This window comes from Dicentrarchus labrax, unplaced genomic scaffold, assembly GCF_905237075.1.
Source record: "Dicentrarchus labrax unplaced genomic scaffold, dlabrax2021, whole genome shotgun sequence".
NCBI classification, from domain to species: domain Eukaryota; kingdom Metazoa; phylum Chordata; class Actinopteri; family Moronidae; genus Dicentrarchus; species Dicentrarchus labrax.
In genome coordinates this window covers 11,460,083-11,487,135 of record NW_026136723.1, presented here as the reverse complement: position 1 = coordinate 11,487,135, position 27,053 = coordinate 11,460,083, and the positions used below count along the sequence as shown (strand labels likewise).

The following is a 27,053-nucleotide window of genomic DNA, read 5'->3' as shown; positions in this document are numbered from 1 at the left end:
TGTGGACAAAAAGACTTTATTTTTAGCCTAAGGACAGGTTATGATAGACAGCTTTCCAGTATCCCTCCTACATACCTCTGCAGTAGGGAAGAGGAAAATCCCAGGCAGCAGTACCCGCTGAAGTGGCAAGGCAGGACAGGGTGGTGTGACCCTCCAGCACATAGCCCGGGCTGCAGCTGTAGCGGATTTTGTCCCCGATGTTGAACGTGGACCCCTGCTGGTGGCCATTGAGTAGCTGTCCAGGATTACCACAAGTGTAGCTGGGCAGAGCTGGAGAGAGAAGGGGGAGAACGGACAGTTAATAAGGCAGTTTGTGGTAAAGTCTTTGGCACTACGTCACGTTAGTACTGACAAGAGCCAGAAAATGAGACAAAGAGAAGAAGAGTCTGGTGACAGATAATGAAACACACAGGCGTCTGCTCATGACAACATATCTAACCCTAGTAATGACTCACTTCAAAAATGCACTAATAAAGTCTTTTCCAGGCCATGCACAGACAGTTCAGGGTAGTACCTTAAGTGCTCAAGTGCCACAACAAGGCAGAGGTTATGGAAGCCTGCACAGTCAGACACTAAAAATACCACATGTAACAGTAGATAGTGAAGATTTACATTTTCCTTTTTTACCCTCACTCAGTCAGTTATGGATCTCACGCTGACGGCTTGTCACGGCTTGACCAATCATGTACTTGCATGCAAATCAGCGAGCCCAGTATTGACAGACCCTTGTCTAATTGTGTGTTATTATGGAAATCAGGTTCAAAGGAAGTTCAGCCAATCTCTTTCCCCTGAACCTCTTGCTTCAGTCTCTCAGTAAAAGACACGTGATTGTAGCTTCTGTTCCCCTTGGTCACATATAGCAGAACGGATAAGCCTATCGTACCTCTACAATATTATATAGGCGTGCAGGCAGTAGATGTTCTGATGTTGCTGCAACTCCAGTGACTGTGACATTTATATTATTATGTATTACTCCAATGATTAAATTACAGCCAATAAATTAATAAATCGGTTGATGATAATTTATTTTGACTTCTTATGCCAAACGTTTGATAGGCTTTATGTTCTATGAAAGCCAAAGTATGTCTGTGAATTCTACTGATGTACTTAAAAGAACATTTTCAAGAGTCAACTGTTCTTTGTGTTTTGTTTGTTTTTTTATGTGTGTGTAGTTACACTTGGTTTGGTCAGAGGTATAGAATGTTGCATCATCCATTCATCCATCATCCAGCCTTTCTTACCCTCAGGTGCGATACTCTGCAGATTGTTAACTTATTTTTACGATAATTGGTTATTGTATTGGCTGAAACAAAATCCATATTGTGCATCTATACAAACAAGAAATCCTCAGAGTATGAATAAGACTGCCATGTCCAAACATGCATTACACGCACACACGCACACACACACACATACACACGTGCACTCTGTCATACAGCTTACAGTCGCAGTCACACACTCCCACACAGTAAGGGAGCTGGCCAGTGCATGTGCTGGACTTTGGATGAAACTCAGTCTCTCCACAGGGGCTTGCATGAACTCCAGAGAGGACAGAATGGCTCCTATACAACAACACAGCTTACTGGCAACTCAGCGCCGCATTCAATGCACACTTGCTTTTCTGTCGGATTTGTCTAGCTTCCTAATGTATTACAAGAGATTATAACATTTCAGGCCATCACACGTTTTTGGCTGCACAGAGAAGTGTATATCTTTTTGTTTTAACATAAATAAGTGATACATGAACTGTCTTTTTCTGGAAATATTACAATATTTTGTTTCCTGCGTGTCAAAAATGCTTTAATAGAGAGCTAGTTTAAAGTTATAAAAAGCATTGTGCTGTGTTTGTTTTCATCATTTCCCCTTTCTAGCCCAGTAAACTAAAACTTCCTTACAGCAAGGTCTAACAAGGACGGATCAATCATTTTACCCAACAGTGCATTCCACAGAGCTTGAGCGGTGGAATTAACTGGCTGGTAAATAAATAGACTGCAAACAGTTTGTGTCCAGTCCACTCATCAGACAACAAACATGACCTCTAAGTGTTTGATTACAATGTGTCTGTGTGTGTGTGTGTGTGTGTGTGTGTGTGTGTGTGTGTGTGTGTGTGTGTGTGTGTGTGTGTGTGGGGCCCCTCACACAGGTTACCGTTGCTGTGAAGCTGAGAAAGTGCAAGCCTTTAGTGACTCTCACTGATCGTGTTGTGTGAATTTGTTTATTCATATTTGGTGGTCTATATCCATAGATTATTCCAAACAAAGGCAATCTAGTGGTGGGAAAGGGATACAAACTGAGTTGATCAAATAGCATAACAAGTTTTTATCGTCCAGTATGTATTCTATTTAAAAATAAAACTGTAAATACAATTATTATTATTATTATTATATTATTATTTGTGTAAGGATTGTTGGGGTAATGGAGTTTTTTGTTAATGCTCACCGTAAAGAATCTGCATTTATTATTTATTTCTTCATGTAAATCACTTTCTGATTAAAAATGTGTCGTAAATATCCTAATAGGCTAACACAATCCAATTCTAGTGCTTGTTTTACATGGATTTCCAACCTAAAAATACACATGCACAAAGTAGCTCAAATCCAGTATCAGCATTGTTGGTCAACAGCAAAACATATCAACCAAATCCTTGCTGTCACTGACAACTTTTCCCTACTTTTCTAAAGACGCTTTTACAGGGTAAAATCCACAATGACTCACTTAAGGCAGCAGACTGCAGCTGCATGTTGCACTTTTAGTTAAATCCCAATCAGTGATTTCACAGTAGGTGTTTTCCATCATCTTTTGAAGCTAGAACACCTGCTCAAACATTAAAGTTTCTTCCCTAAATGACTCAGTGTTGATTTACCTGGAAGTACCTGGTTAGTATCTGGGTACTCCACCTCTGGCTTAATCCTATACTCTAATGACAGACTGACTTGTCACTTTCAGGCTCCACTGTGCCATAGCCTTTATTTTGACCAGCCAAGGCCATCTTATTACAGCTTCCCCTCCATCACTACCAGTTTAGCATATACACAAGGACTCTGTCTGATTAGCATATTAGCCGCTGGGACTGAGGCTTCAGCGCTACTGCATGGCCACAGGGGGCCCTGGTGGCATGCAGGTGACCACTTCACCCCTGTGGCTGTGACCATGTAAGGCTAGCTGTTGTGTCACCAAAGTCTGAGTCTGAGCAACATTTATGAGACTGCGGGGGAGGAGGGCCAGCTGGGACAAAATGCAAGAATAGAACGGTGGAGCAAGGTATAGGAAGAGATCACTTTCTCACAGCAGACATTCAGACATGTCAAACAAAGGTGTGACTAACATTAACACTGGCTGCATTCCATTTAGCTGTGCCAGTGCCCTCATAGTGTACATGCTGACTTACTGACATGGACTATTGGCACACCAAAATGGAATGGAGCCATTATTAATGTTATTAGTTACACTTGTGCATTTCTTGCTATGACAAGTCAAAATGTCCGCTATGATGTGTCCCTATTTTTGGGTGGAGTACAATCTGAAGGAGATGACAGGTGCTGTGCGCAACGTGTGTGTAAGGCTGTGGGAATGACAGGAAGGTGTGTGTGTGTGTGTGTGTGTGTGTGTGTGTGGTGTGTGTGTGTGAGAGAGAGAGAGACGGTGACAGAGAGTGGGAGAGATGAACAGGATGACTGATTTCATTGCATTAGAACTGATTGAGGGCACAGCACTGTCAGAGTCTAGATGTAGAAGTATGAGCATGCATGTGCTGTGTGTGCGTGCGTGCGTGTGCGTGTGTGTGTGTGTGTGTGTGTGTGTGTGTGTGTGTGTGTGTGTGTGTGGGCATGTAAGTGATTTTCTCATCACACTCTCCATTTCAGGTTATTAGTTTGGGCCGTAAATTAAGTCTAAAAGTGCCATTACAGGTGCAATCCCCAGAACAGGGCTATGCCTAGAGCACTGAAATGGCAAATACTTTTTTTAACCTGCCTGAAGATCTATATTCTCTTTATTCCCACAATGTGAATTTATCTGTAACCAATAAACACCACAAGTAAAAAACATTGACAGTATTTAATATACTGCATCGAAGCAGTGGCACTCATAGGGCATAATATACCTGAAAATGTTTGGTTTTTTTACCCTCTTTGTTCAGACACAATTATTTCCCCTCCAAGACTGATTTGATAGTGGTAGAATTCTGTAACAGTCAAAAATACAATCCATGTACAGGTAATGTCTCTCTTTACAAATAATGAAGCAGGAGAACCTTATGGAGTATCTTTAAACCCAAAATCAGGAAACCTAGGCAGTGCTGTATAAAACACAACCAGCGTATTTTTGCACTGTGTGCCTTAAACTCATTTATCACAATCTCTTCCATTTATACCCGCAGGCTAAATCCTTAACAGAGAGAGAGAGAGAGTATGAAAAGGGGAGATGGAGAGGAAGAAGAGGAAGAAGAGAAAAAAAACACACACACACACACAGAGACCAAGGAGAACTTGAGGGAAATAATAAGAAAACAATTTTAAATATTTGCGAGGCGACTCCACATTACTCTCCATTAATTTCCTCTCCTGCACACGCTTTCATACATCTGAATTATTTCACAAATTATTCCACAAGCTTTACAGCTTTCATGGGAAACCTCAGCAGCACTTAGTGGTTTCTATTTGAGAACAAAGAGGTGCGTTCCTTCCTGGGGGTCCAGCTTCTGTCATCACGTGGACTATCACATCCCAACCCCCCATGCCCAAACCCACAACAGCAGCCCTTAGGTGTTTGTCATGGCAGGTCCATAAGTCACTGGGATGGGAGACTGTGACATGGCCTGTCCCTGGAGCCCGGATGCTTTAAGCACTTCCACTGCTGAAACGGCAAAGGATGCTCCTCGTCCATCAATGCATCCCTCTCCACTGGCTAACAGTAGAAGCATACGAACACGCTCAAGTGCGCACAAGCACATACACGCTGAGAGCGAGGAGCGCTGCCATCCATCACACCATCCGTCCCTTACATCATCTGCTTACATTCCTTCCTATTTCTCCTCATATCCTCTCATTCCTGGTGACTAGGACAAAGGACAGTGGAGGAGGAGATGGTATGAAGCACGTCTCCTGTGGGATGACCTTTGACCCTAATAAGACTGATGCTCTCTCTTTCTGGGAGTCTTCAAGCCTGTTCCTCAATTTGTCTTCCTCGCTTTCTCAGGAAAAGGGCATAGGTATATACCCTTGCATACTGTAAAACCCATTTGTCACAAAATGGTTCTTAAAAAAGCCTGTGCTGTAAAATAAAGAGATCATGAATTTCTCAGCACTCTGTAGTAAGAGATTTTGTCTAAAGAAGTGTTTCCATTTTTAATAGATGGATATAGTTGCTGCAAACGGTAGACTGTGAGATAGGCAAGGGAAATAGAAAGAACATATTGGTTTATTGTGCCTCTTAAGTTAAAAAGACTAGTTGAAGGTGGAAGTCCCTGAAGTAAGTCAGAAGTAATATGCTGTGAGTGCATGGCAAGAAAGAGAAGAATTAAAGAGAGGAGAAAAAGTGTGTGAGATACAGAGAAAAACATGTGAATATGACAGTTGGGGAGACAAACCTGTCTCAATACAGTTGATCCAACATCACTCTGTCTGCCATGTATCAAACAGCTGCAGGGGGTGCGTGATTGACAGTGTAATACAACAGGAAGAGTATCTACACATAAATATCCTTGAAAAGTACTGTGGAGGTGCAGTGTAAAATGCATGTGCCAGCCAAGAAATTTGCTCCTTTGTCTGACATGACTACATTCCCTAGCATTAACTTTTTCTTTCCTCCAATCTGTATTTTTTCTTCAGTGCTCCATCTTTGTTTAAATAGACAAACCAATGAAGGGGGGAGGGATGGAATTGTGTGGGACAGTGATTAAGACTGACTCATATTTTGAAGTAAGGGGGGGGGTGGAGACAAAGATCTAGATAGACAGATGGTAAGGAATAAACAGTTGCAGGGATGTTGGGAGAAACAGCACTGTCATCAATAGGAAGGAGCTACATTCTGCACCACCTGGCTCTAAATTAGTTTCCAGCAAAAGAAAGCAGGACACCAAAAGACAATCTGACCAGTGACTCGCATTATTACCATTGCCATTACCACTCCGTAGCCATTTATGTGCCCACCTTTGTTTTCATCAGTACACCTCAACACACCTTTTCCATCTTTCTTTAGGATTTCCTCCCACTTTTCATTCCTTGTCCTGTGCCTCCTTCCTTTCTCTCTGTCTTCCTGCGATGCATTTGGAAGTGACATTGTGAGATCGATCCCAACACGTAGGTGCATTAGCTCAATAAGCAGTTTCTGCTTTGTCAAGCAGCAATTCAATCAATGCCTCCTGTTCCCTACACATGGGCTGGACAAAAGCTGGCAACTCCCATCACTTCTGCTTAGAGAGGCTGAGGAATGCAGAAATTAACTTTCTTTCTATCCAGATAGCATCCTACAGTCGAGTGTGTCCTCGTGCACTAGAAGTGAAGCTTTAAATTTTAGTCTGACATAAATTATTTCAAAATGATCTTCTTGCCACAATATTTCAACAAGGCTGATGTTATTTTCACCACAATCCTCAGATTTTAAATACTTTCTTTAAATACTGTCACTAACAGTAAACTACTTGGCTTTAAATTCATCTAAATGAGACAAATATGTGGATAATTCACACATCACACATTAGCCTGTATAGCCATGGAGCTTCTCAGTCATATATGAATATTGATCAATACTTATTGTGTTTAATTACTAATGTTCGGGGATGAGATTTTGGTTATTCGTAAACATGGCTATATGTAAATAGTGCTTTGAATTAAAACTCCCAGTAAACAGTCAGCATGTAAACAGTAAACCTGGCCATAACATGGAGAGTACATCTTCACAGATTGTATCATAAACTCTGTATTTTAGTGTATTTTCATCAAATTTAGAGTTGCAACTGTAGTTAATAAGTAGGAGAAAATATTCAGTTGCATATTATCAATGGGATCTTGGTTATAATGGTCAGGATAAAAATGTATTTATTATTTTTTTATTTTATCATTTAATATTATTTATCTATTTACTATTAACTTTATTGCATCTCCATTTACTCTTAATAGAAATTCACTTCCTACCGACCAAAAATATGCAGATAAGCTTTATGGTTGAAGAGCTATTCCTGATTAATGTTGGGTATTTTATTTTGCCATTTTTTCCTGGGGATAGGGCACAGGCTTAAAGTAGGCTAAATAAAGCCGTGAAATATGACTACTGACTTCCAGCTTAGTGGTTAGGCTGATGATCTTTGTTAAGGGCTACACAAATATTTACACAATATGTTTTCTCTGGATAAAAACTAAAATATTTACAAGTCTATAACTGTAGCAGTGAAACATTTGTATTTGTTTTTGTGTGGAAGTCTGGCAGTAAAGAATTAATTTAACAATTCATTTTAGACAGATGCTGCATGGCCTGGTTTTTTAGGCTAAAATCGAGACGTTAATACTTGGAATACTATCAAGACTGTCACAAGCTACATTTGCCTTATCATATTTTTATCACAACTTATAAGTTAATTACTGTGTTGTGTAGCACTACTGGAATGCTTCAACTCACATTTTAAAGGAGCAAACAAACACTTTGCCTAGGCTTAGATCTAGGTACACAAGGGAAGACCCTTATCAAACTTGCCAAGTGTAATCACATTTGAGTGTTTTTATATGTTTGTAAAGGTGTATGTGTACCTGTTTGTGTGGATAATAGTTGATGTTGCACTACGTGGCGCTGCCTGAATGGTTTGGGGTGAGAGATCCAGCTTTGAAAATCCCTGTCTGATTTTGAGCTTAGCTGCAAATAAAGCTTGTCTAGCTTGACAAGAGAAATTCTGGTGAGGATGAGGGTTTGAACCTCTGTACACACACAATCACACACGTACAAACTAAAATGGACTCTACATATCCTTATTTCCCACGCACACAACAGCAGGTGCAGTAAAAGGGCCAGTTGCTGTGTGGGAGGCGCTGAGGTGTGAAAGAGAGCTCATACAGAATTGATGGCTGCCGACAATGTCTGCAAAACAGAATAATGTGCCATTCAGTAGCCATTCACTATATATGAGACTAAACTAAGAGGGATCAGGGAGCATGTGAGACCTCAAGGAAAGCCAGAAGACAGATGAGAGACAGGGCTGGGGGAGCTGGGAAGAGAGATCAACACATCTGTGTACAGCCTTGACTCTGTCTGGCTTGAAGTATCTAAATCCCCCAGACTTTTCAGGCTTATCTCTCCGCTGGCATTACTCTTTCAAACAAAAATCTCAGAAATCCTGTGGTCACACCTGCAAGCTCAAGTATACATGTGCACACAGACGCATTTATCCATAATCAAGGAAATAACATGTGAGCACTAACTGCATTGGTTTACTTTTTAATAGCTGGCTAGTGAGGCTCTACTACTGCACTGTGTCATCCATGATAATGATGGTGTACATTGCAAACAGTCATCTAGAAAACAATAACAAATGTGTAAAACAAGAAAAGTCTATAAAACATTACAGTATATTTATTTCATATTAGTTCAGCAAGGTAATTCAAATTTACACAATTTCATAGAACAAGGTATTTACCAAATGTGCTCAAGGAATGTCAGTGTATAAACTTCTCCAATTATACCTCAGAAGTAAATTCATATTATATTACACACACAGAAACTTGATCTCAATCAGTTCCACGCAGTGGAAGGTTTATAGATTTTAGATTTGGGGGAAAAAGAGCATTGGTGTCAATCAGTGCTTGGTATTATCTTGGGAATTAGTCACAGGCTGTGACCGACAACATGTGGCATACTCCAAATGGGTGGTGGTGGTGATTTACTCCTATTTGTTATGTACTTTCATGACAGTTTGAATTTAATGCATTTAAGTAAAACTATCAATATCATATTGAACAATTGTTTTACTGCTATTGATGAAATGTCTATTGCCGATATATAATGCTATTGTTTTATTTCCCAGGCCTATGTGTAAGTGGATTTTCACCAACAAGTGATTCTAAAGGAAATTTCGGCAAAAACTTTAGCATTCATCCTAGGGTTGGGTGACGAATATATCAGTTATCGGCTGAATCCATTACTGGTTGGGGGTTTTTGGGCCATTTTTAATTTAGCTAATTTAATGGTCTGCCTCCAAAGAATGGCAGCCACTCACACTGAGCCAAAGAAAGGATGAGAGGAAAAACAGCTGAGGGGCCAGTGTATTTCCACATCTGACTGCGGTAAATTAAAAGTGGTCAGTTGGAAAATTTTAACATATCGCCCAACCCTAATTCATCCTCTGGGAAAAAGGCAATATCAACAGCCAATTTCATCTCAATTTGACCAGTATTTGTCAACACATCCAGTTCAACACCATAGTGTGAAATTCACGCAGTCAGACCAACATCACCATCCTTAGGCTTTGCTGTTAGGGCAGGAACTAGATGCCTTCAAACCCTGCTATCTTGTTTTCCTGCATTTTGTCTGGCTTTGCCCTCCGCTTGGCCAATCCTCTCTCCCCCTCCCTCTCCAGGTTGCCTTGGAAACAGTAAAGGCCCACCAGAGAGGACTTTGTGAAAGGGAAAGTGTCGATGCGTAAACATGCAGGTTTGTGGGGAATATGGCAAAACAAATGCACCTCTTTTCTTAGAATGCAGTAAACCTGGAAACCCCTCCAACATGTTCAGCAATCTTGACTTCACACACTCGTAACTATCCAGGGTCTTCCAACTTGCGTCGCCGTGTTTATTTCATACGTCACGTGACAAGGGGTTAAAGCTCATCACATGCGAGAACATTAAATATCCTCTGGACAATTGTATAGAAGCATCCCTCAGCTTGTCAGAGTAACAGGTCAAAGCCAATTCAGACATCAACTCAATATCCTATTAACCAGTCTCTTTCAATTCACTTTGGTTTTCCATCAGTTTAGTTATCTGACTTGTGCAGAGAATAGACCACTACAGCAAAGGTTTGATGAAGCAAAGGTGCATTGAAAAGGTTAATCAATACCTTTATTTAACCTTGGCTTTTCCCATAAATTTCTCACTTTCTTTCTCTCAATGTCATCTTATTTAGTGTAAGGCAAGGGAATCCCAGATTCAACATACTTCAGACTTTGAGTGAAAAATCTTTTTGATCCAGAACCACTGGAATTAACATCAAAAGCATAGCTACTTGTGATGTACTGGTCTGTTTTATGAGGTTTACAGTGATAATTTCTGTGTACAAACAGTACAGACACTAAATGGAATAGGTTTTTCAGACATGATTATCATAATCAAGCAAAAGACTGGTAATTTCATATTATTGCTAATTTGACAGATAAAGAAGTAAGTAAGATAAGTAATAAGTGACACAAACACAAAATCCAGAGGCAGCCAAACACTGGCAGTTAAAACAGCATTTGACAGACAGGAGTTTGAAGCCAAAAATGCAGCTGAAATTGCAGATTGAATGAATGGCGTTTTAATATGCAGTCATTACTTTACTTCTGAATTATGTGCTATTTTGTTGGTAAAATGGCATAGACTCCCGATGTCTGTAGCCCCTTACATCTCCACCAAGCATGGGGCCAACCACCACAAGTCAGAGCCCTGTCTGAGGAGCACAACAAAGCCAGTGAGGCCCAACATCAATTTTACTGGTCAGACCTTTATGACCAAGGAATTACAAAGGATAGCACTGTGTAAATATAGACAACTTCCAAACATATGCTGACGAATCATGCTGCTAACAACCACCTCATTGTCCCTGACAGAAGAGGCAGTTCATCAATGTTTGTTATGGAATTTCTATACTGGTAATAATAAACTCTGATTTGTGTTTACCTGTATGATTTGGTTATTCACAGTAATCAATCAATAGGTCTCATAAAGATTGGCACCTCTTTAATACATCTATAAGCCATACATATATGATCAATATAAATGTATTTCTCATACACATGTTTGGAATACAATGGCTCACATTCTGTGCCAATGCTCACATAAAGGCCTTAATGGTCAAAAAGGTCAACAGTATTTTAGTATCTTGTGCATGAGTGAAGCCTTTTTACTCTTTGCTGTTCTGTTTTTGGCTCAACACTAACTCACAGGACTGCCTTTAGTCTGTACGCTCCGCTTCACCAGTTTAATCATTCTGTCACCCTTATTTCTTATAGACAGCTGGCAATGCATTACAGTTTATTTTTAATAGAGTAGGAGCTTCAGTTGCCTTTGCTTCCATATGACAAAATAACAAGAGACGTAAACTATATTAGCAAAGAATCACGAGCTGTGAAAAACCCCTAAGAAACAATTTGTTGATATTACCATAGTTTCTGAGAGGATTCCCAATTTTAATGGAATGTTCTACCTGCATTATAAGTTGTTTCACTGCTTCCATTTAGATCATCAGTTGCAAAGCAGCCTCTCTCATCAATCTCTCTCTCTGTGATCATCATCAAGCAAATCACAATCTATATAAATCGTTTGTAATACTTTAATAAGTTACAACTGGCAAATCATTGAACTTTAGTTATATGGGATGAGTCACGCAATCATAAAATCCATTCAATAGCTGTGTTCCGGTACATGGCTAACTCTCTGTTGAGCTTATTATGGATGTGTGCGCTTCTGACTCACTAATATCATCAAAATATGATAATCCATCAGAACACGCCCTCCTCTCTATTTAACCTTCCATTTTCACACCATTGGATATGTCACTTCATTTTATGGTATACTTCACCTCAGGCATTTTTCTATAAGAAGCACATTATGTAATCATCTTATCTACATATTCTGTAAAATCCTTTCTTCCTATATACCCTCCAGCCCCAAAAGAATCAGGATGACTTGATGTGAAAGGAGAAGTTTCCTGGTATTACTGGTTCCCTGTTTCCTTACAATCCCACCCTGTAATCCCCAAGCTAGTCTCTTCTTTTGATTCCAGACCTACTGTTAGGGCACAGTTCCCTGGGGATGCACCATTGTACAGTCAATGTTTCATCTTTTATGTTTCCTTTGAACTTAAGATCACGAAAAAAGACAGTTATATTGTAATATACATCAATACATTTAGTCTAGAAGGAAAGATTATGGTCAAATACATTATTCAGATCGCCCAATATCCGACGAAACATGAACAGTGCTGAAAATCCATACACATACTATTCAGGGAATGTGCTGCAGCTAAAAAGTGGTATTGGGAGGTGATCCAAGAAAAGCCCATAAATAAATAAACCCTGTGATCACCTCATTGTCACTCAAACCTCATTGTTCAGGATCTACCCACCCATGCATAAAGCGCATAAAGGAAACAAAGCAGAATTCCACTCTTAACTCGCAAAAAAGATGCCAAATTTATTTTCCACCCACTCTTACAAAGATGGCTCGCCCCAGAAATCCTCCTTTTGACACAACACCTCAGTTTGTTCCCAGTCTTTGGCTCATTACACAAAATAGCAACTGTGAATTAAGGCCTCAAATAGACCACGTAGCGATGCCAAATGATGGGTAAGAGATAAACACAAAACAAACAGGTGTGCCTTCATGTTGCGCTTCAGTGACGGCGCGTTTGCACCGTGAGCTTGAGCAGGAGCTTGTCAGGCAGGCACACACAGAGGCAGACAGTGAAACACACTCATCAATGACAAAAATCAACACAAGGCTAAACACAAATGAGCTAAAAGCCTAGTTTTGTGGAAATATTTGTCTATTTCGAAGCAGTCTGCAGACCGGAGGAAGGTTTATTTAGGTTTCTCCATGACACCTCCCGGTTGTCTCTCTTCCCTCCAGTAAATCAACTTCAAATGGCCCAGGCTGTTTCTCCGCTGTCGGTGTCAAAACAGTGGAAATGCAACTGAGTACAGCAAACATTGATTCTCTATAAGTGAAGAAGTAGTACAAACACAGCTGACCCAGACGATTGTGTTGAGGGAATGATATTATGCGGTGCTTGTGTGTGTCTGTCTGTATGTTTGGCCCATATTTTTTTCCTGGTTTATCTGTCTGTGTCTGCCATTCGTAAAGATTCAGCACTGCCATTTATCACAGTATTGACTGAATTATTCACAGTCCAATACAGAACAATCAGCAGTCCTGTAGCTAGTCAGTAATTATGACCTCAAACATATATACTAACAGCCATGGTAATTCAATTAAATATGCCATAAGACTCTTAGCTGCTTCGACTACAGTCACAACTTCCCAGAACAAATGTACTAAACCTTAAATTTGACCTTTAACATTTAGGTGGCTAACAAGTGAATACTGAACAGTCAATGAGGTCTGAAAGAGATGAGTGGAGGGAATTGGCAATGGTTGATCGATAAGTCCGGACCTGATGAATTGCTGCGCATCGGAGCAGCCTAGTAAACGGAGAAATGATTAAACACAGCAGCCAAGGAGAAGCTGCTTGGTTGATAACAATTAAAGCAATGAGAGAGAATACACTGGTTACTGTTCACAACCATCGCTGGGTATTTCATCACGGATGGTAACATGCATGCAAAGCAATCTTAATGATGTATTAGATTACACAGCTGCTTAATGATAAATGTGGGTTTATTGGAGTCGCCTATACTGCAGTCTCCAGTAAATACACTTCATGCTGTTAAAAGTTTAATTCCAATCAAACTAATTGGGAAGAAGCACTTGAGGGGAACCAAAAGACTGCACCAAATACCCGACACAAAAGATAGGATGATTATATACTGTCTTTCTGAATAACTTTTTAACTCCAACAGCTGAACATTTTCTGGATCAATAAACTGTCACACCAATGTACCTGCGGGAGAAGAGGGTGAATAAGCCAGTAAATACCATACTGTCACAAACAATAGATGAGAAGGTCTGATACGGTACTGCCTGGATTTTCTTGTTCATCTCCACGGTCACAGCATATCCACAGACCTCCTCTGCTTCCCACCTGCCGAGTGTCTCTGTCACACCGAGCTAATATAAATAGTTTTATACCATCTCTCCCTTTCTTTCTCTCTTTCTCTGTCTGTGATGAGTGACTGAACACAACATGAAAAATGACAATCCCAGCACATCTTGCCTTCTTCACACCCTCAAGGGCTCCCTTCCCTGCCAGTCTGGCCTTCAGTTACCCAAGCATAAGCGGACACTAATTCGCTCCAAGTTTCTTCAACCATATTGCTTACACCTAGCACATACTCTTGCATCGACACTTGGCAGTGAAGAAGACAAATGCCAATTAGATAAACAAGAAAAGAGCACATAAGTCACAGGGCTTTCCGTCAGGCACTACAAAGGGTTCTACTTTTTGCTGCTTGCGTGCTGTAAAAAAAGCTCCACGAACAAAAGGACATTCATAACCCAGGTCTCAAATGCGGACACACATTTTAACATCCTCTACACACACACACACACTCACACGGATATTCAGAAGCACGTTCCTTCCTCATCCCAGCTCAGAAACAATGACACCCTAATCCAAGGACAATACGGGCACTAATCCACACAAAACAGGGATTGTATGGAGAGACAAACGTGGGAGTGGGGGAGAAAAAGAGCTAGCACGCTAACAAGCAAAGGAGGCTAATCCTGATGAGAGATAGAGGCTGGGAGAGAAGGATAAAAAAATATTGTTTAGGGAGGGCAAGACAGATGGAGCAGGAGAGAAAGTAGGGGAATGGAAGTATGAAAAAGACAGAGTATGTAAGGTTCAGACATAAATGGTCTAGACACCAGAGTACATTTAATAAACAACAATTCTGATTTGGTAGCTCTGTCAACGCTCAGAATAACATTCCAACAATGACAGTTGTCATTACAGTCAGCAAAATCAATGGCTGCTGGCTGAGAAGATTTCTGATTTCCAATATATTAAGTTAAAAGTTAAAAAAAGAGGCTATGAAAGACATACCTATTCAGGAACACACACACAATATGTGCCTAGCCAAAGCACCTTATTGCCACTGTGAAAGAAAAATTATTTGGCTCATTCAATCTTCAAGCAAAATGAAAACCCCAGAAGTTAACATTTTTAAAATTAAATAATTATTGTTATAACTAGTCAAAGACCAGTCATGTTCTTTTCAATTGAACAAAAGTAGAGCCAATCGTATCTGATTGTAATTTATTCTATCACAAAGCTCTGCAAGTTGAAATGAGCTGAAATTTAAATGACGAATTCACTTACTGTTATTGAAGTTACTGTGCACATTGTATAAAACTGGATTTATGCTAACAGCCCTCATGAAAAAGGGGGCACAGTTTCAAAAGGTGAACTATCACCCTTACTTACAGCAAGCCGGCTGATGGGGGCTATCTTAGGCTGGAATTAATCACATCAAAGTCTACGATCCAGAGAGCTAAGCAGATGACATTTACAAGAGGCCGAACAAGGCGCTTAATTACACACTTTCATAAAGTGGCAGAATTAGTGTGCCAGACTGATACCACACATAAACAGTGGACGAATAACAACACTGCTAACCTTTTGGAGAAGCCAAAAACATAACAGGTAAAGGACATGAAGTGTTTTGGGTGACATTTTTTGCGGTGAAACCCAAATTACAAAGTGCTATGTCAGAGGAGAAGTGAGAGCAGTTCGGGTTCCCGGTGCTTTTTGGGGAGATGAGCTCACCGACTAAAAAATGCATGGCTGTGGAGAAGGGTGAGCGCTGCGCATAAGTAACGGTGCAGCAAATGTGCCGTGTGGTGTTCCTTGTGTTCATCTGACCTGTTTTTTGCAATGATGAATCTCCAACAGGGTGGAGCAAGATTCTCATAGCTTCATCCATTACCTCGCAGCTATGAGTCATCTTTGTCTTTTTATCTCTCACACTTTGATCACTGCATCTCTTTTCTTTCTTTTTCTATACCTATTTTTCCTCTTTCCCCTTTCCATACCCACTACCTTTCGATCTCTCTATCAGTTCTTTCTGTGGCTAACCCCTCTCCACTAGTTGATGTCTCTTTTCCTGTGTTTCCCCCTTGTCTTCCCCACAATCTCCCTCTCTTTGTTAGGATGCAGTGAGGGTAGGCTCTGTCAGTATGTACTCTGTCAGTGTGGAAACAGCAGGGAGCACAGAAGGCCTTTCACAGAAGCCAAAATAAAGACAGGCATGCAAGGAACACCTCAATGTTCATTCTTCCTGAATCCTGACTGCACAGACAATCTTGTTTGTATGTGCAGTACAGCAAAGTACACAACCACCCACACACACAAACATCCCGCCCACTGCCCTAGCAGTCACCTCAGTCTGTCAGTGCCATTGTCACACTGCTCACACCTCAGTTGCCTTCCCACAGTGGGACAGGATTCCTCTGCTGCGATCCACCATCATGTGTTCAGCCCATTACAAAGTCACATATGCACTCTCATACAGGCACAACACACGTATACACTACACTCTCACACACACACAAATGCTGCTTTCTCCAGGCACTCAGTCAAACATCCCTGTACCACAGGGTCACATACAGGCCAGCAACTGTCAAAATGACAGTGCTCAAATTTTATTCCCAGATGATGAATTAATTTAGTGAAATGGACATGTACAGTAGCCTATATAAAATTATACATAAAACTGCAGCAAATAGTACACTAATGGCTATGTACACATTTGCATCCCTATAATGTATATTGTATTCAGTTTTGTATTACCGGATATCTTCAGAAAGGAGCAAAGACAAGTGGTCTAAAAAATGTGTTATCGTCACCTGTGCACACCCTGCATTTTTAAGCCACTGAATAACTGAGCTTTACCAGACAGACTAAAAAAAATCACCAAAAATCAAACAAAATCGAAATGACTATGATATTGTCAGCGAGCACACGTTTCTTTCAGTACATGGTCTTATGCCTGGTGAGAAATATATGTGTAGCCGCCCACGCAGGCAATTATAGAGAACCGTATAGATGGATATATGCACACACATTTTGGGCTGCTCTGAGGTACTGCAAACAAACTCTTCCAAAGCCAAGGGTTCACAGGGATGGATGACCTTTCTGTACATGCTCCACTGCGCAGCGGTTGTATTGTGCTATGTATGAATGTGCACTCCTGTGTCCACTTGTGTGAATGGGTGCGCTTGAATGTCTTCTGTGCCGATGTGTCCGTTTGTCTGTGTGCAACTCTGGTGTAGGAGTGTTGTTTTCCATCTCTTATGTGCAGAGCAAAACAACAACTTGTCTTGACCGCAGACTGGACCCTGTCTTGCCGCCCATTCACCCAGGAAACAAATAGAGGGCAGGAAGGAATGAGGGTGGAGACCCGAAAAAATTAGTGCGTCTTTGCAGTGCTGTGCAGAGCAGACGTGCCTGGCAATGACTTGCGGGGCAATGGGAACTGTCAAGAGCTCTCTAAGCTCATGTCAGTTCTATAAAAAGAGAGACAAAGAATAAAGAAAATATGAAAAATAATCCCAAAAAGGCTCAGATGTGGGATTCAGTATCAAATATTAACATAATGTGAAGCAGGAAAGAGACGACTGAGAGGATTTGAACAACATCATCACTCTTAACTGAACCACACCAGTCATTTTAGGTTAAGAACAATATAATGCATGATTACACTTGTACTAAGTCTAAAGGTTGACTTGTTTGACTTCAGTCATTATTCGGAAGAGGGTACAAATTATTTAGATTGTTCAGACGTCAAAAACGTGGTCTCTATGGAGATACAGAGAAATAGAGCCAGGAAGGATTATTTTGCTCATAATTATCCTAAATGATTTGAATAATGAGCAATCCACTTATTTAGTAGTAGAGATGAAAAACTTACTAATGCATCATGGGTAAGTTGCACAAAACTCATAAACATATCTTGAGAATGTTGATGACTCTGAATGTTTGTGGTGCATTGGACTATGGATTTAGAGTATGTGTTTGTGAAAGTCAGAGTGCTTGCCAGACATAGTAGTATGTGTTTATGTAAGTGTGTGTGTGTGTGTGTGTGTGTGTGTGTGTGTGTGTGTGTGTGTGTGTGTGTGGGGGTATGAGCCGAAACGGTCTTCATTAGGCTGACGGAGAACTGCCACACAACAATCGGCCATTAATTAGGTGTCAGAAGCATTTAACGGTCAGACACGCTGGCGGCCGATTCCCATGCCAGACACTAATAACAGCTACAATCTGCTAGAGCGGAAGCTCGGCTTACCCGGATGTGCCAGACAGCCCACACTTTACAAGAAAATTAGTAAATATATTCAGTAAAATTACAGCCATAATAGCTGGGCTTCCACTTAACATTAACTAAGTTCAGGCTCTTGAACCCCATTCTAATAGGAAGCAGTTTGTTCCTGACTCATGCCGCTTACTGTATCTGCCTGTCATTGTGTCTAACACATTCGATATACATAAAGGAACCAATTGTTGCTTGGAGCAGTTTTTTTTTTTTTTTCGGGCAGTGACTACATTGGACCTGCAGTGTCTTTGACAAAATTAGAAAGGCATTCAGCTGTTGTGAGGGCAGGTGTGTAATTAACAGTCCCACCAGAATCAACAGGGTATTTCTGGCTCTTGTTTCCAAAATGAAAAACTGTGATGTGATTGACTTTGCAATCAATTACAGCAACTGCAGTTACATTTCAAGTTCAAAAGTTTTACCAAAGCTGGTATTTTATAGATAACCATAACAACATGCAGCAAAGGCTCAGAAAAATAAACAATAGTGGCGTCAGGTTTAAATATGCTTCTGGAATAAATTGCAACCCAAACACTGTTTTGTTAGAAGGCTAAGTAGAAGGCTTGCAAGGTTTTACTGTTGAATTAATTCTCTAAAAAATAGTGGATGAAAATATCTGAACCTGGTTAGTCACGGAGGACACGCAAACACACACAGGACAACACACACAAAAAAAGTTTTGTTTGCACAAGTCCAGGTGAGGATTTCACCCATATGGTTTAATTGAAATAACAGTGGTGAGTCACTACTTGTGGGAGAACAGACGTCAAGAAACAAAAATTAACTCATAATATGCCTGCAAACACACAATAAAAACTGGACTGTGGCCAAGTCTGGAGGCATCTACATGGCCCTAACCTCTTACAGTAGGTTTCTGTTCAAGGCTCGCTCAAACTCTGGTTGACATTTACAATCCAAATTACAAAAGGCTTTGGTGCTGCTATGGCAACTGTACAACTCCAATGACAGACTGGAGATGTCTGAAAATAATACAGGACTTTTGGAGACCTGAAGACCATTATCCATTCATGTTCTGCCATTCAGTATTTGCACCTCTCGTCAAACTCATCATTTGGGCATATACATTTTTGTAAGATTTGCTTCATTTTTATGTTACACTCATCTTTACTGATTTGCTCTTACTTCATACTGAAACAATTAGGCCTTCTCTTTAAGAATTATCATTTCACTCGATACAGACATTAAATACAAACAAGCAAGCAAATATTATTTTACCAACCTAGCTAGTGAAACAACACTTACTCAACGTAACAGATCTTTCTCATGCAAGCAGGGTCCAAAATGAACAACCACCAAGTGCCTAATTCCAGTAAAATGTGGATTTGGCCAGAAAACAAATTGGGAACACCTGCAAGAAGAAGGCTAGTAAATAATTCTAGGGTCGTGTTTACATTGCTGTGTTTTTTATGTTTACCAGGTGAGACTTATGTGACCCTCACTGCCCATTCTTATTGTATTGTACTAAGTCAGCACATCAAAACAAAGCAACTTTCTACACAATGTGTGTCTATGCCGTACCAAGCACTTGCGTGAGTTATTGGAGATGTGGCAACAATTTCCTGGTGTTAAGCCACCAAAAAGCATGAAGACAAAGAGGATCGCGTTGCTCCTGGCTAAAATTTAAGCTCAAACCCAGATGATGCAGTTTTATGGACGGTAAAAAATATTTTTGGCTGGTACATTTTCTCAGTTTACCTGTTTTTGGCAGATGAGAGAAAAAGTTAATTTTTCAACCCTGCATGGCAGACATTTTGACTATTCAAACACAGTTGTACATACATGATGGCTGAGTTACATATAGGTGTTCCAGTGATGGAGTGTGTACAGTGTGCTCATGGTCTATTTGCATTGCTACAGCAACTCCAGCCGTGCTTTCCCTGTTACGACAAGTTAAAATGTCTGTAATGAGAATGGTCAACAGTGTCTGTATACTGGAGATCTGGACCACTCACATGGACCAGTGAATAAATATTTCTTGTCTGTACACTGAGTTGAAGGCAATATGCCCTGCCTACTTAAAACATGCATGTTATTATTATTTCTTTCTTTCTGTTTTAATCACTTCAGGTCCAACATCATAAGGACTCAATGAACGTGTCTCAGCAGAAGGGTAAAACCAACCCTCTGAAAGAGGAAACAAAAGAATGATTAGCATGCACACACATACAAAGTGCATTCATAACCTGCTCAGCCCAGAGAGCAGTCAAGGTAGTTAGACCGTAAAGAACTACAGTCAGCAGAAGTGGTGTTTGGGCTTTGAAAGATATCAAAGCTTGTCGGAGATGCCTCCTGAACATATTTACTCTATTATAAACAATATTCCACAGTATCTGTTCCACAGAATTAGTTGTGCATTTTAACAAACTCCCTGCCTAATGCGACTGCCAGCAGCTTGTTGGCATTTAAAAAGGCTGTGGCCTTCTCCGCTCCCTGACCTTCTGCCAGAGCACACTAGAACACCATACACCATATTTAGGTTATTTATTTAACATGAATACGGTATTGCACTGAGGAAATATACATTAAAAACATTAACATGGTACACTTCTTTCAATTTATTTATATTTTGTAGTATATACTTACAGCTCTGTTTACACACATTCTAATAATAAACAGAATAAAATAATTTATAAATTACTTGATGATTTCAGGTTTTCAAGTTTAATATTTCACTCAAGCCTAATCTCAATTATTATCCATTCAAACCATTCAGCCCAGCAGAATACACTGGGTGTGATGGGTTACATTCCATGCATTTAATGGACTTATGAGACATAGTGCTTTTTCATTTACTCTGTCATGAGTGTAAAGTGAGTTTAGTTGAATGCCAAGAACAGTCTCATATCACATTATGATCACTAGAAGTCACTTCATCCTAACTTTAAGTTGAATTTATAAGTTGGAAAATGGTTTAATGATCAGATTTATTCTATTTTATATCCTTGTTTGAAATAATTGTTTTTTTTTTTTTTTTTTTTTTTTTTTTTTTGTTTTTTTTTTTTTTTTTTTTTTTTTTTTTTTTTTTTTTTTTTTTTTTTTTTTTTTTTTTTTTGTTTTTTTTTTTTTTTTTTTTTTTTTTTTTATTTTTTTTTTTTTTTTTTTTTAAATTTTTTTTTTTTTTTTTTTTTTTTTTTTTTTTTTTTTTTTTTAAAAAAATTTTTTGGTTTTTTTTTTTTTTTGGGGGGGTTGGTTTTTTTTGGGTTCTTTTTTTTTTTTTTTTTTTTTGTTGTCCGCGGCCGGGGTTTTTTAAAATAAAAACACACAGGTTTTTCCCCCTTTCCGACCGTATTCACGGTAAACTTAAAGCTATGGAGGCTTCCCCTATTTTTTTTTTTTTTTTTTTTTTTTTTTTTTTTTTTTTTTTTTTTTTTTATAATTTTTTTCCCTCTCCCCCCCCCCCCCTCCCCCCCCCCCTTTCCCACTTTTTGAGAAGTATGGTCTAGATCAAATCATTAATGAGAATGTTGGATTTCTCATAATTTAATTTCGGAAAATTAAGAACGGCTACTGTGAAACTGCAATTTGACATATGAGTCAGAGCAAGGTTTACTGGTTATTGGTTTTCATGATAGCAGTGTGTTAGCCCATTAATTCTCTAATACTCACTTGTCCCGAAATTCCCATTACTCCAACAAGTGGTGTCAAATTCTTATTAAATATTATTAAAATTTCACTGTAGTAAATTAAAAACACACATGAAAAACTGAAAACAATATTCTATTGAAGTCCAAACCTGCAATTATAACATTACACAACCTATCATTATGTATTTTTTGATTCATCCACGTTGGAGTAACTTATTCGGTTTAGCTGCATTTCAGCTGAACCTGTCCTTGTTTTGACACAACAAAAACATGATAGCAGCACAATCTGCAACTGTGTGCTAAACCTCTAAAAGCATAAATCTCACCTAAAACTAATGCTTACTGACAGGGAAAAAGCTCCATAACGTCTATAGACCCATACATGGAATAATGGAGCAATACAGACATGCACTATGTGTGGTAAACGTGCTCCGATCAGGGTTTTTGAGGCAGATCACCGATCACTAGAAGCAGTATCGCCCATTACCGATCACAGTTTACTGGGTCAATTTAAAGCCTTATGTTTATAGTGTACACACACACCTGCACTTCCGTCTCACACACACTGGCTTGCTGCCCTCTCTCTGCTCCTCTCTAACACAGGCTGCATGTATCTGCTCTGTTCACTTTGTTGGTCAGCAGTAAGTTTTATAAAGTCTACCTTTCCTTCGAATAAATGCTTCAGGTGATCGGCTCTTCTGATCGGCGTTTATAGAGATTGCCAATCAAACTAATCAGAGGATTAGTCGATTACTATAGGTGGTAGATCAATCAGAGCACCCTTAATGTGTGGAATGGAAGCAAACAGGACTATAACTAAAAAACAATAAGAGTAGAGAGTTTGCAGCTGGCCTGATAACCTTTTCGACTTCTTGTGTTAATTTGTTTACATGAGTTACATGTTTGCTTTTGTTATTATTTTTCTTCTTGCACAATGAGGATTATTTCATGCTGGAGGCTACTACATCACATTTAATCAAAAAGTGGACTGCTTTGTTTGCAGCCAAATAAGACTGACTTCATTGCTAATATTGTGAGAGGGCAGTATACATCAATAGAGGAAAGACAGGAATATAATATGGCTGCTGAATGATGCTGAATAAGTAAGCAAAATCATTCAAACAATCAATGTAAATTGCTCTTTGTCAAACAATTACTTTTGTGCATCTTTTCGAATCAAAGCCAATTTTACCAGAGTAAGCAGCAACAACATCCAAGGAAAGTATCTCTTAGGGGCTCAGCAGGTTACAAAAACCCCTTTAACCCCTCCCTTCAAATTACAGACACAAGCACACAAACAGAGCCATAATATACCCCTGAGTAAAACGTGTGTTAGTCCCCGTGGAGGGAAAATACAACATTAGGATTGTCGGATTTCATCCAGGTTTCTACTCTTCCTTCGCTACTGTCATCACGCCTTCATCTGGCCAACTCCCAGAGTTAAGGGGATGAGCCTCGTTTTTCAATTAGGCAGTAGGCACTAGACTCACGAATGCTTCACTGCTTTCTCATCACCCTCATCTACTTGGCCCCCACGTTCCTCTATCTCATGCTAATAGAAAGGAGGGGTGGGGTCGAGGGGGGAGTTGATAGAGACACTATTGTAGAGCAGTTCTGATGGATGCAGAAGGCTATGTTTGCTGGAAGGACTCCCTCCACTGCTCCTTTACTTTCAGAAAAAAATTTATTGTTATGTTGACTTATTGTTACACCAAACTCCTCATATATTGATTGATTGGTTCACATTTTATTCAGATTTTACTTTATGAAGCCCCCCTCTTCATGATGCAGTTCTACGAAATACGTAGTTCAAATGCATTTATAATTCACCTTAGACTCTGATGCAGATCTTAGAACTACAGTAAATAATTAATTTAAAGTAAGATATATGAATACAAGCAAGGTTGGTTTAAAAAATGTATAGAAAAAATTACTTGAAATATTGTGTGCATGTCTTTTTTCCTTTTTCAAACACCTGCAGTGACTTAATGCTGAGGAGGCAGACTGAGTCGTGCAGCAGGGCTGGCTGTGTTTTTTTCTTTGGCTGACCCAGTTGGGAGGCACATTGAATATGCAACTAAGACACAGACGGAAGAGAAACTTGGCGACACATGACTGAATAATCATCACGGTACTTTAATATTCAAGAGAGAGAAGGAGTGCGAGCTATAACATTAGGGAGGAGGCAACAAAATATGGGAGCCACGGAGGTGAGAGATCCGAGGAAGAGCAGAAAAAGGGGAGAAGAGGACTAAGGAAGGAGAGAAAAAAGATGAAAACAGACAACGGCGGAGCGCAAGGAATGCAATAAGACATGAAGAGATAAGAGTTCTCTTCTATTCCCAGTAGATACTTTCAGAAGCTCAGCAAATGTTCCTAATTCCCTCTGCCTCCGTTAGCCTTCTTCTCTATAGCTACAGATTAAACATGAATAAAGAGTTAGCAAAGAGATGGAGAGGAGAAGGAGAAGAATAAGATGGAAAAAAGGAGTCTGGTGGTTGCCATGGTGATGAGAGGGGAGAGATTCCAGAGTGGTCTCGGCCATTACACAGTGTGTTGGGGAGATGGACTGTGCAGCACTTAGGCTTATTGCAGTGTGGGCTGAAACAGAACAGATATCTAATATAGACGAGATGGGCTTACACCAAAATGGTGGATGGTAAGCACAGTCCTAATAAAGAGAGGCTGTAGAATACTGAGGTTTTACTGCCAAAAGCTGTGCTGAGAAAAGCCAATCAGGCTAAGAAAAAAAGACATTTATCCCATTTGAGAAAATGGAAGGACATCCACTGAGTAAAAGCCACATACTCAGTGACATCTACACAGAGACATATTAAGGCACACAGACAAATGTCTGTATATACGCGCACACAGACAAACGTATCCACATGCATACATTAATCCTGTCCCAGTCTGTAATAGTCAAATACAATCATTCTATCTACAAAGCCAAGAACAACAATTGTCTTCCTTGCTTAGGCAGTGGGTCATATGTAATGAGCAGGCACAACAACAGCTAAAGATAGGACAGTGGTTTCCTCTCCAATCTGCATGACATCGTGCATTAACAGTAAAGAAACAGAGCAAGATCAATTTCAACAAACTTGTCGCCCCAAATAAAACCTACAGATGATTCCTCATGGAGTAGAGGATTAACAAAAGGGAAAATCAGTGCAATGTACCCATCAATGACAGAAAATCTAAAATGAATACAGTGGATACTTGATAAAGACCTGAGAAGTCCACTGAAGTACTTGTAGGGCATTTGTATAAATACAAACACACATACACAACTGAACTCCATGCTTACATATTCCCAACTTAATTCCAAAAAGATGTAAGCTGAAGTTTCCACTTTAACAATTAAACTAAATATCTGGCTGCTGACTACTACTGCTTATCGTTTGGAACCATGGCGGAGACATGGCGCAGCTGCATCACGGCTGTGACGCAAGTAAGCTGAATTCTGGGTAATGGCCACCTACACACAGCTGGAATTCTTTAATTTGAAAGGACATTATTCACAAGACTACTTTCCCTGAGGTAAAAATAACATCCTCTTGCACTGTGAAGAGTATGTACCACCAAATAGCATAGAAATGGAAAATTATGGAAATAAAGACGCACGCAATTTGACAGGCTGGTTATGGTATAACTTGGTCGATTAAGGAGTGTCGTTATACTACAGTTGAACTATGGACACGCAGTAATACGCAGTGCTTTCTGTAAAACAATAAAATTAGATTATGTAGAATCCCATTATGCATATAGTCTTGAGGTTGTCCATCACATTTTACTGCTGGCAACTTGTGCAGTAAGAGAACAGAGGGAAAAAAATGATTATGAGCCAAGTTTGTTTGTGAATATCTTTGGCTCAAATGGAGTGTAACAAACTGCTTAAATAAGTAACAATTGTGGAGACAGGGAAAAACAAATGAGAAAAGGGTAATCTGACAAGCAGGACTCAAGCTACACAATGCTATCTGTGAAGAAATTACTGAAGGGGTAAATACAGGACAGTGATTCGAAGTTTCTACATGAGCAGATTTTAAAACTACCATCCAACAAACGCCATATACTGGTAACTTCCTGAGATGATAGAGAGTGAGATGTCTGATCATGCACAATCATTGGTTGTTGCCTGTTCTCAAACTTGTTCCCTGCTGACCATTGTGCACTATTTCTAACTGTGACCTAATCAAATCAAAGCAGAACAGTGGCTCTATGCCAGTGGCTTCTGGTCAGACTGACTTTATACAAAGCAGCACAGAGCCGTGTGTCAGCTTCTGTCACATCTTCCTGGTGTGTCTTTGCTTCCTGGGTAGTTCAATAGCAAAAAAAGAAGATCTATTGTGAAAATTTCCTTTTTTAAATTTGAAATTAAAACTTCAAAATCCCCCTTTATCTCTTGCTTCAGACATTAAAAATATCACAGAAAATGGATGGAGTGGCATATATCATATTTAAAAACATATTTGCTTTGGCCGGTATGGAATATACACTGAATTTATTTTCTGGTTTGTTTACGTAGGTCGTCTTACCAACTGGTTGATTTTAAGCCTTGTGTTAATTATAATCAGTAACCAGATAAAGCAGGTCTAGCCACAGGGTGGAGGTTCATTATCTCTAGTGGGAGCCCTAGTGGGATTTTGGCGGCACAGAGAAGTCAAAGAACCCATGTGCGCCACGAGGAAGAGGTTCAAAGGAAGAGCAAAATAGGATATCAGAATTAAAGGAAGCAGTAAAGGGATGTGGTTTCACTTCATGTGAGGAATAAAGAATAGATTGCCAAGATTCAAGTGTGCATATCCTGTGTAATAAAGGCCAACTGTAGGTGGTCTTCAATCCATTCAGTTACTTTCAAATGATGGTGTGCTTTACGTATCTTCTGTATTTCTCACTCTCCAATTAACATTCACTCTAACCTACAGGGCAGCACCACGTGTCAGCACAGCGGGGCCTTTCTCTTCTCCCATGTGACATGGGTCATTGCAGTTGGTCTCGCCAGTGTCATGTGAGGTGGGTGACAGGTAATTATGGCTTTGCACTCGCTTCCTCTGGTACCCAAAAGGTTCGAACCGCCCTCAACCTGTCTCCCAGGGACCAAAGTCACCACAAGATTTGAAATGTACATTACTTTACATCATTCACTCGGCTTTATTGGTTTATGTGTGTCGCTGGCTGTATAGTGTGCGCATGAGAGTGTATGACTGCATGTAGTACAAAAAAGAAAGATAAAGTAGCAGCTAAAGCAAGCTAAAAGTCTTCAGACTACC

At 39.8% G+C, this 27,053-nt stretch overlaps 1 protein-coding gene across 1 annotated transcript in view; it reads right to left on the bottom strand.

Moving 5' to 3' along the window:
* csmd2 (CUB and Sushi multiple domains 2) overlaps positions 1–27,053 on the bottom strand; it is a 230,075-nt gene that overhangs the window by 163,991 nt on the left and 39,031 nt on the right. Inside the window, exon 4 of the mRNA XM_051389619.1 lies at positions 76–270. Coding sequence (XP_051245579.1) covers positions 76–270 — 195 coding nt within the window. The remainder of the gene's footprint in view (positions 1–75; positions 271–27,053) is intronic.